At 44.5% G+C, this 13132-nt stretch overlaps 1 protein-coding gene across 5 annotated transcripts in view; it reads left to right on the top strand.

Moving 5' to 3' along the window:
• The window catches only part of SLC15A2 (solute carrier family 15 member 2), a 169303-nt gene that overhangs the window by 68432 nt on the left and 87739 nt on the right, over nt 1-13132 (top strand). For all 5 annotated transcript variants that reach the window (XM_033946704.1, XM_033946706.1, XM_033946703.1 and 2 more), the window contains one exon: nt 11549-11635. In XM_033946704.1, the coding sequence (XP_033802595.1) occupies nt 11549-11635 (87 nt within the window). The remainder of the gene's footprint in view (nt 1-11548; nt 11636-13132) is intronic.

Genomic DNA, 13132 nt, shown 5'->3' with positions numbered 1-13132 from the left:
AGACATAATTTATGTTATGTTATGTTTGGAATATAAGAAAATTTTCACTGCCTGTTTCTATTCTGACCATTTATTCCGTTTCATGGTCATTACAAAAAATATTTTTTTACATGGGGGGGTGTCAAAAAATGATGGGCCCCGGGTGCCACATACCCTAGGTACGCCACTGGTCTGAGGGACTCCATTGTCAGACTCGATGTAGAGAATCTATCACTCCATGGTGCGATCTCACCTTGAGCATTGCGCGCAGTTGTGGTTGCCATATCTCAAAAAGTTGTAGCGGAATTAGAAAGGTCCAAAGAAGAGCAACCAAAATGATAAAGAGGTTGAAACTCCTCTCGTATGAGGGAAGACTAAAGAGGTTAGGGCTCTTCAGCTTGGAAAAGAGAAGGCTGAGGGGAGATAATGATTGAAGTCTACAAAATCCTGAGTGGTGTAGAATGAGTAAGAGTGACTTGATGCTTCACCCTTTCAACAAGTACAAAAACCAGGGGATACTCAATGAAATTACATGCCCCATAATATTCAGCTGGTGGTAGTTGTCGTTTTTCTAAGTGCTGATCGCCGCCGTCTAAATTATGCTCTGATATTCTGTGCCAGGCCATGTTCTGACACTGGCATTGCCACTGAATATTGGGGCATAACTCTGGATAGCCTGGCTGCCCAGAGCCTATGTGGGCCCATCCAATAATCAACTGGGCCCACATAAGAGTTGTATTAATCGGGCCTGGCTGAATATCGGGCCGGGGCACACACAGTATATTTTTTCTTTAGAAAAACAAAACTAAAAGTGCCCTTTCATAACCCCCATGACCCTTCCCCCAGCCAGAGATGACAAGTCTCCCCAGAAGGCCCCCCCATCCGTCTAACCCACCTAAAGTGTAGGTAGGCCTCCCTGAACCTACCTACATACCTGGTGGTCCAACAGGGATCTTTGTAGGCAGGAACACAGTCCCCCCTACTTCTGCCTCCTCACGGCAGCCTTTCAAAATTACCACTGCGACCTCTCGCAGCAACTCGCAATACTACAGGAAGTACCACAAAATGCCACGAGAAGTAGCAGTGGCTGAAAGACTGCCATGAGGGGACCTACCAACACTTTAGGTGGATTAGGGAGGTTGGGGGGGTGGTTTGTCCTCAGTAGTGCTGCCACCTGCATAACCTGGGGCTCCTCCCCAGTGCCATCCCTGACCTGCCCACGTTTGGGTAGTCTGAGGGGATATTCAATGGTACTCTGTGCCACTGAATATCCCCTCTTAGAGGACCGGAAGTGATTTAAGTGGGCAGGAGAGCTTCCCACCCGCTTAAATTGCTCTGAATATCGTCCCTATGGAACTCGTTGCTAGAGGATATGGTAACATCAGTTAGTGTAGCTGGGTTTAAGAAAGGTTGGAAAAGCCCATAGTCTGCAATTGAGACAGACATGAAGGAAGTCATTGGTGGCATGGAATGTTGCTACTATTTGGGATTCTACATGGAATCTTGTTAACTCTTGGAATTCCAGAATCTTACTAATATTTGGGTTTCTGCCAGGTATTTGTGACCTGGATTGGCCAATGTAGGAAACAGGAAACTGGGCTTGATGGACCATTGGTCTGACCCAGTTAGGCTAGTATGATGATCTCATTTCTACATGGAGCATGGCCAACCCTTTTATATTTAAACAATGAAGCTGCCTTGTTTCCCTTCTATCCCCATAGACAAAATAACAATCACAATTAGGAAGTTACCTTCAATTTATAGTGTGAGTAGATTTATTGTCAGACTATCTGAGAGCACATTGAGTGCAAGTAATGAAAATGGATGTGCCAAAATGTGAAAGAGGAATAAATTAAAGAGACATGACCTTCAAATGCAGATCTGCAAGTTCACAAAGACATAAATCCCTCTCGGGCTGTTTGCTGATGAAGACTTATGGTCGGATGAATGTTTATGGTTGTTGATGACCAGTGGAATGTAGTTACCATAACCAAAGGGTCTCCTATATACCTGTATAGGGGAGTGTGTGGCGTAGTGGTTAAAGCTACAGCCTCAGCATCCTTGGGTTGTGAGTTCAAACCCACGCTGCACCTTGTGACCCTGGGCAAGTCACTTAATCCCCACATTGGCCCAGGTGCATTAGATAGATTGTGGGCCTGCCGGGACAGACACTGAAAAATGCTTGAGTACCTGAATAAATGAATGTAAACTTTTCTGAGCTCCCCATGGGAGGACGATATAGAAAATAAATAAATAAAAGAACGATTGAGTTTGCTCATGTCATACCTTTGTGCTTTGTACCTTAAGCAAGCCACATTATCTCTCTGGGATTCAGTTTGCTTAGGTCACGGGTCGGCATCCTTTTTTAAAGCAAAGAGCCAATTTATCCTAAAAATTTGACCCTAAAAGATTGACAAAGAGCCGCAATGGGTAGAAAAGGGAGTTAGAGATATTCCAGGTCTCTCACTCTCTTTTCTCCGCATTTCTCATAGTAACATACATAGTAGATGACGGCAGATAAAGACCCGAATGGTCCATCCAGTCTGCCCAACCTGATTCAATTTAAATTTTTTTAATTTTTTCTTCTTAGCTATTTCTGGGCAAGAATCCAAAGCTCTACCCGGTACTGTGCTTGGGTTCCTACTGCCGAAATCACAGTTAAAACCTACTCCAGCCCATCTACACCCTCCCAGCCATTGAAGCCCTCCCCAGCCCATCCTCCACCAAACGGCCATATACAGACACAGACCGTGCAAGTCTGCCCCAGTACTGGCCTTAGTTCAATTTTTAATATTATTTTCTGATTCTAGATCCTCTGTGTTCATCCCACGCTTCTTTGAACTCAGTCACAGTTTTACTCTCCACCACTTCTATCGGGAGCGCATTCCAGGCATCCACCACCCATAAGAACATAAGCTATGCCTCCGCTGGGTTAGACCTGAGGTCCATCGTGCCCAGCAGTCCACTCACGCGGCGGCCCGACAGGTCCAGGATCTGTGCAGTAATCCTCTATACCCCTCTATCCCCTTTTCCAGCAGGAAATTGTCTAATCCTTTCTTGAACCCCAGTACCGTACTCTGCCCTCTTACGCCTTCTGGAAGTGCATTCCAGGTGTCCACCACACGTTGGGTAAAGAAGAACTTCCTAGCATTTGTTTTGAATCTGTCCTCTTTCAACTTTTCCGAATGCCCTCTTGTTCTTTTATTATTCGAAAGTTTGAAGAATCTGTTCCTCTCTACTCTCTCTATGCCCTTCATGATCTTGTAAGTCTCTATCATATCCCCTCTAAGTCTCCTCTTCTCCATGGAAAAAAGACCCAATTTCTCCAATCTCTCAGCGTATGAAAGGTTTTCCATCCCCTTTATCAGACGCGTCGCTCTCCTCTGAACCCTCTCGAGTAACGCCATGTCCTTCTTAAGGTACGGTGACCAATATTGGACGCAGTACTCCAGATGCGGATGCACCATCGCCCGATAAAACAGTAGGATAACTTCTTTCGTTCTGGTTGTAATACCCTTCTTGATTATACCTAACATTCTATTCGCTCTCTTAGCGGTCGCTGCGCACTGTGCCGTCTGCTTCATTGTCATGTCCACCATTACCCCCAAGTTCCTTTCTTGGGTACTCTCATTCAATAATATCCCTCCCATGGTATAGTTGTACCTCGGGTTTCTGCTTCCCACATGTAATACTTTACATTTTTCAACATTGAACTTCATCTGCCATCTCGTCGCCCATTCCCCTAGTTTGTTCAAATCCTTTTGCAATTCTTCATAGTCCTCTTTAGTCCGAGCTCCACTAAATAGTTTAGTGTCGTCCGCAAATTTTATTATCTCAGACTTCGTCCCTGTTTCTAGATCATTTATGAATATATTAAATAGCAGCGGCCTGAGCACCGAGCCCTGCGGGACACCACTCGTGACCCTCCTCCAGTCCAAGTAGTGGCCCTTTACTCCCACCCTCTGTTTCCTGCCCGCCAACCAGTTTCTGATCCATCTATGTACGTCTCCTTCCACCCCATGGTTCTTCAGTTTCCGAAGTAGGCGTTCATGGGGTACCTTGTCAAAGGCTTTTTGGAAATCTAGATATATGATGTCTATGGGGTCTCCTCTGTCCATCCGTTTGTTAATTCCTTCGAAGAAGTGCAATAAGTTTGTTAGGCACGATCTCCCCATGCAAAAACCATGTTGGCTGGTTATCAGAAGCTTGTTTCTTTCAAGATGTTCATCGATGTTTTCTTTTATCAGTGCTTCCACCATTTTCCCTGGAACAGAGGTCAGACTCATCGGTCTGTAGTTTCCCAGGTCACCTCTTGATCCCTTTTTAAAGATGGGCTTAACGTTGGCTATCTTCCATTCCTCCGGGATCTCCATAAAGTAGAATTTCCTAACATTTCCTTTGAATCTACCACCCCTCAACTTCAAATTATGTCCTCTGGTTTTACCATTTTCCTTGAAGAGCGCGGATAGCGGTTCCGCCAAGACATCACACAACTCCCTGAGCACCCTGGGGTGTAGGTTATCAGGCCCCATTGCCTTGTTAACCTTAAGCTTTGACAGCTCGCAGTAGACACCGCTGGGTGTAAACTCGTTTAGTAATTTCGAGTTTACACCCAGCGGTGTCTATTGCAAGCTGTCAAAGCTTAAGGTTAACAAGGCAATGGGGCCTGACAACCTACACCCCAGGGTGCTCAGGGAGTTCTGTGATGTCTTGGCGGAACCGCTATCCGCACTCTTCAATCTCTCCCTTAGTACGGATAACGTCCCGTTGGACTGGAAGATGGCTAACGTCATTCCACTCCACAAGAAAGGCTCCAAGATGGAGACAGCAAACTACAGACTGGTGAGTCTCACATCAATAGTGTGCAAACTAATGGAAACTCTAATCAAACGCCAATTGGATACGATCCTGAACGAGGAGAATCTACGGGATCCCCGTCAACATGGATTTACTAAGGGGAGATCCTGCCAATCCAACCTGATCAGCTTCTTTGACTGGGTGACGAGGAAGCTGGATGTTGGGCAGTCCCTGGACATCGTATACCTGGACTTCAGTAAAGCATTCGATAGCGTACCACACCGCAGGTTGCTGAGCAAGATGAGTTCTATAGGATTGGGCGACACATTGACGAAATGGGTTGGGAACTAGCTTGGAGGTAGGCTTCAGAGGGTAGTGGTGAATGGCACCCCCTCTGAAATGACGGAGGTAATCAGTGGAGTGCCGCAGGGCTCGGTCCTGGGCCCGATCCTATTCAACATCTTTATGAGAGACTTGGCAGAAGGGCTGCGAGGTAAAATAACATTGTTCGCCGATGACGCCAAACTAAGCAATGTAGTGGGCAAAAGCACAATAGACATAAATTCAATGTCCGACAACATGATGCACGACCTACTCCTACTGGAGCGCTGGTCTAGGTCCTGGCAACTCAGCTTCAATGCCAAAAAATGCAAAGTCATGCACTTGGGCAGCCAAAATCCATGCAAGACTTACACCCTTAATGGCGAGATCCTAACAAGAACTGAAGCAGAACAAGACTTAGGAGTGATCGTCAGTGAGAACATGAAGACTGCCAATCAAGTGGAGCAAGCTTCATCCAAGGCAAGGCAAATCATAGGTTGCATACGCAGGAGTTTCGTCAGCCATAAGCCTAAAGTCATTAGGCCATTGTATAGATCCATGGTGAGGCCCCACCTGGAATACTTTGTGCAATTCTGGAGGCCGCATTACCGTAAGGATGTGCTGAGACTGGAGTCGATCCAGAGAATGGCCACCCGGATGGTCTCGGGACTCAAGGATCTCCCGTACGAGGAATGGCTGGATAAGTTGCAGCTGTACTCACTCGAGGAACGCAGAGAGAGGGGTGACATGATCGAGACATTCAAGTATCTCACGGGCCGCATCGAGGTGGAAGAAGATATCTTCTTTTTCAAGGGTCCCGCGGCAACAAGGGGGCATCTGTGGAAAATCAGGGGCGGGAAACTGCACGGGGACACCAGGAAATTCTTTTTCACTGAAAGGATGGTTGATCGCTGGAATAGTCTTCCACTTCAGGTTATTGAGGCCAGCAGCGTACCTGATTTTAAGGCCAAATGGGATAGACATGTGGGATCTATTCACAGAGAAAGATAGGGGAGGGTCATTGGGGTGGGCAGACTAGATGGGCCGTGGCCCTTATCTGCCGTCTATTTCTATGTTTCTATGTCTGGTAACTCTAGTCATATGGAAACATGCTGAGTGCAGAATGTACATTAACATCTTCAACACAAGCAGCTGAAGGATACCTTGTCAGGTCCTCATTTTGGGTCATGTCTGGTTACAGCACTAGATCCCAGCATAGGAAACAAGAGCAGTGGCCTTTTCTGAGGCATTTTATTAAGTGCATGCTGCAATTAATGTACATGGGGGTCCTAGTTTAGAAAGGATGTGGAAAGGGGAGTTCAGATGTCCGGATCAGACGGAAAAGAATTCCTAAGGGATTAGGGCTCAGTCAGATGTAGAACCTCTTGGAAAAAAAGATGCAGGACTGCATGTTAGTGGCTGTCCACATCCAGCGGAGTAGCTATTTGAAACAGCTGCACATGGGGAGAACAAGGAAGTGCTTTAGTTATTTCTCACCTTGATTATTGTAACTCTCTTTATAACGGACTCCCCCCCAAAAGAAATCCGACGCTTACAATTAATTCAAAACACAGCAATAAAACTCATCTATAAAACTAGCAAATTTGACCGTGTTACCCCTCTTTTGAAGGAAGCACACTGGCTCCCCATTACACACCGTATCACTTATAAAACCATTCTGCTCACTTTTAAAATCAGACTTTCTCACCTGCCTTTATATCTCGATAAGCTCCTCATCTCACAACGCTCAATACGTCTCCTGAGGTCGGCCGATCAGAAACTCTTGTCAATTCCTTCCGTAAAAGATTTCTTTACACTAGGAAAATAAACTTCGCAGTAGTAGCTCCAACTTTAACATAGTAACATAGTAACATAGTAGATGACGGCAGATAAAGACCCGAATGGTCCATCCAGTCTGCCCAACCTGATTCAATTTAAATTTATTTTTTTTTTTTTCTTCTTAGCTATTTCTGGGCGAGAATCCAAAGCTTTACCCGGTACTGTGCTTGGGTTCCAACTGCCGAAATCTCTGTTAAGACTTACTCCAGCCCATCTACACCCTCCCAGCCATTGAAGCCCTCCCCAGCCCATCCTCCACCAAACGGCCATACACAGACACAGACCGTGCAAGTCTGCCCAGTAACTGGCCTAGTTCAATCTTTAATATTATTTTCTGATTCTAAATCTTCTGTGTTCATCCCACGCTTCTTTGAACTCAGTCACAGTTTTACTCTCCACCACCTCTCTCGGGAGCGCATTCCAGGCATCCACCACCCTCTCCGTAAAGTAGAATTTCCTAACATTGCCCCTGAATCTACCACCCCTCAACCTCAAATTATGTCCTCTGGTTTTACCATTTTCCTTTCTCTGGAAAAGATTTTGTTCTACGTTAATACCCTTTAAGTATTTGAACGTCTGAATCATATCTTCCCTGTCTCTCCTTTCCTCTAGGGTATACATATTCAGGGCTTCCAGTCTCTCCTCATATGTCTTCTGGTGCAAGCCTCCTATCATTTTCGTCGCCCTCCTCTGGACCGCCTCAAGTCTTCTTACGTCTTTCGCCAGATACGGTCTCCAAAACTGAACACAATACTCCAAGTGGGGCCTCACCAATGACCTGTACAGGGGCATCAACACCTTCTTCCTTCTACTGACTATGCCTCTCTTTATACAGCCCAGAAAATGTATTATTTTTTTTTTTTTTTTTCTTCTTAGCTATTTCTGGGCGAGAATCCAAAGCTTTACCCGGTACTGTGCTTGGGTTCCAACTGCCGAAATCTCTGTTAAGACTTACTCCAGCCCATCTACACCCTCCCAGCCATTGAAGCCCTCCCCAGCCCATCCTCCACCAAACGGCCATACACAGACACAGACCGTGCAAGTCTGCCCAGTAACTGGCCTAGTTCAATCTTTAATATTATTTTCTGATTCTAAATCTTCTGTGTGGCTTTGTGGAATGCTCTGCCACAGCCACTCCGATCCGAACATCAACTTGATAAATGTAAGATAAGACCTTCTTATTTAGCGACGCCTTTTCCTGTGTTTAGATTTTCCTATTTTTTTTTTCTTCTTTTCCTATTCTGTCTACCGCTTTTATAAAGCGATCCCGCCCCATATGTTTTACCCTCGTCCCTCTCCCTCTTTTCTTCTTCTAACATGTAACTCTCCCCCCAATCCCACCTACCTTCCCTCACTTTCAAGTCTGTCTAGTTAATGTCCTTGGTGTGCACCTTTATTATATGCTAAGTATTTATTCTTTTTAAATTTTTATTGTAAACCGGCCAGATACTTGTTGATGGTCGGTATATTAAAAGTCAATAAACTTGAAACTTGCTGGGAGTAGCTTTTTGAAATCACTGCATGTTGCTTTGATCCTGCAGAACTTTAAGAATTTGAGTATTGCCATACAGTATCCTGTTTCCAACAGTGGCCAACCCAGGTCCCAAGTACCTGGCAGAAACCCAAAGAGTAGCAACATTCTAAAGCTGAGACTGTGATGTCATAATGCCTCATTCCACCAGTGCCTAAGAGAAACTCGTCAGTGATGTCACAATGGCTTGATTGTCCTATACTTGGCTCACATAAGAATTAAAGGTCCATCAAGCTCAGTGTCCTGTTTCCAACAGTGGCCAACCCAGGTCCCAAGTACCTGGCAGAAACCCAAAGAGTAGCAACATTCCAGAGCTGAGATTGTGATGTCATAATGCCTCGCTCCACCAATGCCTGAGAGCCAACCTCAGCAGTGATTGTCCTATACTTGGCTCACATAAGAACATAAGAATAGCCATGCTGGGACAGACTGAAGGTCCATCAAGCCCAGTATCCTGTTTCCAACAGTGGCCAACCCAGGTCCCAAGTAGTAAAACAGATTTTATGCTGCTTATCCAAGGAATGAGCAGTGGATTTCCCCAAGCCACCCCAATAATGTCCTATGGGCTTTTTTAAGGAAATTATCCAAACCTTTTTTAAACTCTGCTGTGCTAACTGATTTCACCACATTCTCTGGCAACATATTCCAGAGTTTAATAACAGCAAACATCCAACCCAGGTATCGATCCTGCCTGTCGCCATTACTGGCTTCTGATGCCCCCCTGTGAGGTATCTTATCACTCCTTTCCACTTTACCAACACATCTGATTACCCCCAGGCCTTCCTCCAGAAAGAAAACCTTCTACCCAGCCTCCTGGCAATGAAGAACCCCCCCCCCCCGAGGCCTCCCAGAAATCCCTTAGCCCCTGATTTTTATCCTCAGGTTCCTGTGGGAGCAGAAGCGATCCCTACTCACTCCTGTTCCTACAGCTCTGGGTAATCTCACTAAGGCTCGTGGCAGACAATTTCTGAACCCAAGGCTGTAAGAACAGGAGCAAGTACAGAATTTAGGTGCCGGCATTTAGTTGGTTTTAATTGGTGTAAATGGTCACGCCAAAATTCTAGTCGTGGGACCTGCTAAGCATTTTTATTCCATGCTGATTTTTCTGGCTTTTAAGTGAAATGCACAAATAGTAGGAAAACTTCAAATGGATAAGTTATCCTTTAATTTAATATATTGACCGGGTCCAAGAGTTATCCCTGAGGTATGCCTAAAATTAGTGTATATAGGGTTTGATCCTAAAATGTTCTATTACATCCTCGCTCTCAATCTCACGGCACACGGATTATTAAGGGTTCCCCTGCCGATTGTAAGCTTCTAATAATAATTAGAACAAGTTTAGGTATAGAGAAACAGCACAAGCAAAAAAGGATCACTGGAGACCTTGCAAGCTTTAAGATAAAGAGTCCTTTTAATGGGCTCTCCGGTACTTAACAAGTATGTACAACAGAAGAATAATGAAAAGGAAAAGGCAAATTGTCCGGAGAATTAAAATAAATTGCTTGCAACATTGATCATAACACTTCATTAAAGAAACATTTCTAGGTCTCTGTGATGTAACTTCGGCATTTTTCATACATTTAATATACTGAAAAGATGGTAAAGTATAATTCCGAAGGCCCAGATTCTCTAACCGGTGCTGGCTTTTTAGACGCTGGTAGGCACCCAAGCTCGGTAAAAAATGAGTTTCAAGGTGCCTAAAAAAAAATCGGTGCCGGAATTGCGCTTCTGTAGGTGCTTTAGGGCTGCCTAACGCCACTGTGGGCGTGGCTAATGCCGGAAGTAGTGTTAGGTGGCTTGAAGCGCCTACGTGGATGCGATTCACGACCAAGATAGGCGCCGGAAAACCCTGGCCTGCATTTCTGGTGACTATCTATCTTGGAGGTGTTAATCTCTATACAGTGCCGTCGCATGATTGACACGTGACAGGCAGATATCGATATCGGTGCCGTATACAGAATCCGGGCCTTACTGTTTATGATGGGTGTATCAAAGTTTCTTCTAGTTATTTTGCATCCCTTTCCTCCTGACTTAGGTAGATTTTTAGCCTGTAGTACCGCTCTCTCTCGGATGGGTGGTGACAGGGCTTCTGTGCTCTTTACCCAATGGTGTTTTAGTTAACTCTCCCATTGGTAGGAAAGGAGTTCTCTGAGTGCTGTATGCTTGCCTTGTGAACAGGTTAAAGATAAGCCCTGGTGGATAGGGTTACCCGACGTTCAGATTTACCCGGACATGTCCTCTTTATAGAGCACATGTCCGGGGAGCTTTTCAAAACCCGGCACTTTGTACTAATGCTTAAGCTCCATCCTCATCCGAACAAGCCTTAAAACCCTATAAATTCATAAGTAGCAACATTTCTAGAGCTCAGATTGTGATGTCATAATGCCTCATTCCACCAATGCCTAAGCTCCGTCCTCATCTGCACAAGCCTCAAACACTTTAAAATCATAAGTAGCAACATTCTAGAGCTCAGATTGTGATGTCATAATGCTTCATTCCACCAATGCCTAAGCTCCGTCCTCATCTGCACAAGCCTCAAACACTTTAAAATCATAAGTAGCAACATTCTAGAGCTCAGATTGTGATGTCATAATGCTTCATTCCACCAATGCCTAAGCTCCGTCCTCATCTGCACAAGCCTCAAACACTTTAAAATCATAAGTAGCAACATTCTAGAGCTCAGATTGTGATGTCATAATGCCTCATTCCACCAGTGCCTAAGCTCTGTCCTCTCAGCTGCACAAGCCTCAAACACTTTAAAACCATAAGTGCTCGAGGCTTGTGCGATTAAGGCAGAACTTACAGGAATGAGACAGGGACCGCAACAAAACTCTTTCAAGCAGGGACTGTCTTTTCCATGTTTGATATACAGTGCTGCGTAAGCCCCAGTAGCGCTACAGAAATGATAAGAAGTAGCAGTGGTAGTAGATTTTTATTCTTTGTGACGTTAGGTTTTAAAAGGAAGAGCCACAGTTGGCGTCAGATCAGTGGCACCAGAAATGAGTTTGCTACAATGTTCCGATTTTTGTAGATTCAACAAGGTAAACTTGTTCACATTGTGTTGTTTGCTCTTTCTTCTAGTTTGCATTGGAGAACCGGTGGAAGCATCGCTCGGGGCAGTACCCCAAGAGGGAGCACTGGTTAGACTGGGCATCGGAAAAGTACCCAGTAAGTCAACACATGTGTATGTACAAGTAAAAACCAAGTGTGTTTTTTTGGGGGGAGGGCTTTTATTGTGCTGGTCTGGAAATCGTGCAAGGCATTTTAGTTCTTTGTATAATAACTCTGGGGGGGAGGGGATTCAAACAATCAGACCGATCAATTGGCTGATGTGTTTTCCTCCCCCTCTCTACAGTCTGCAGTGGGTGGGCAGTGGCAGTGGCCGACAGTAATTATACTATCAATATTATAAAAACGAAAAAAAATTAATTTATTCTTCCAAATAAATATTCCACCCCCCACCCTCCAACCCACCCTGGATGTGCAAAGGAATCTAACATAAAGAAAAAAGAATCACTTTAATTATAATGTGACAAAATTAATTAATGGACCAATTGCCCTTTACATGGTTAAGTGCCCTATTTGCCCACTTTCTGGGCACAATCCGAGATGGAACGCCTACCTAACTTTATGGAGAGCTGGTGATAGTTGCTATCTGTGTAGCTATGCAATTTAAGTCAGAACAGCAAAAAGACTGTCCTAACTTAATCATATATGGCAGAATTAGGTGCTGAAAAGATCTATGCTGAGCCCCCTCTAGGGCATGCCTTTGATAGGACATACCACTGGGTTGGTCACATACACAGTCAGGAATCCACCATGGGGTGTTTCATGGCAGAGTAGAGGGGTGATTTGCCGTTGCCTTCTCCTGTGTGGTGTGTTGCCCAGGTGGTCTCCCATCCAGGTGTTGGCCAGGCCTGACCCTGCTTGGGGTGCGGGTGGCCAGGCTGTAGGCCTTTTGTGAAATACTTCACATTTATATTGACGTCCGTCTCTTCATACTGTATTCAGCAAACATTTGAGTGGGGAGGTGGAGGGTATTTATGCTTCTTATTTTATGTTATTTGATGCATTGTTGTTGTATTATACATAATGTGATACTCTTATGTTGTTTTTGATATTGTATGCATCAATAAAAATTGTTTGAATCTAAGAAACATTTCTTCGAATAAATTCAACAAAGACCTCAGCGGCTACACTCGGAACTCTGTTTACTTTAGTTATGAGACAGACGTAACCAACCTTCTCCTCGGTCTCCATCATCAGTTTCAAATCAACTTTTTAAAACGTGCTATCGTAGCAAAATGAAACTAATACTCCTCTTTACTACAGTTTAAAGACGAGTATTAGTTACAATTTCCTAAGATAGCATGTTTAAAAAGTTGATCTGAAACTGGTGATGGAGACCGAGGAGAAGACTGGTTACGTTTATCTCAATACTAAAGTAAATTGAGTTTTAAATGTGTTCGCTGAGGTCTACTATGTTGAATCTATATCAGCGTAAAAGACATTTGGAAAGCAGCATATTTCTGCTACACAATGGCCACGGATTTGGACTTGGAGAATGGGATGTACAGCGTCAGCATCTATGAGACAAACTTGGGGTTTTTTTTGTTGTTGTTGTTATATAGAAGTTTTTGGCCCCAGTTCGTTTACAAAAGTTGG

This window comes from Geotrypetes seraphini, chromosome 5 (assembly GCF_902459505.1).
Source record: "Geotrypetes seraphini chromosome 5, aGeoSer1.1, whole genome shotgun sequence".
Classification (NCBI taxonomy): Eukaryota; Metazoa; Chordata; class Amphibia; order Gymnophiona; family Dermophiidae; genus Geotrypetes; species Geotrypetes seraphini.
The sequence above is the reverse complement of the archived record's forward strand: the minus strand, read 5'-3'. Positions and strand labels throughout refer to the sequence as shown.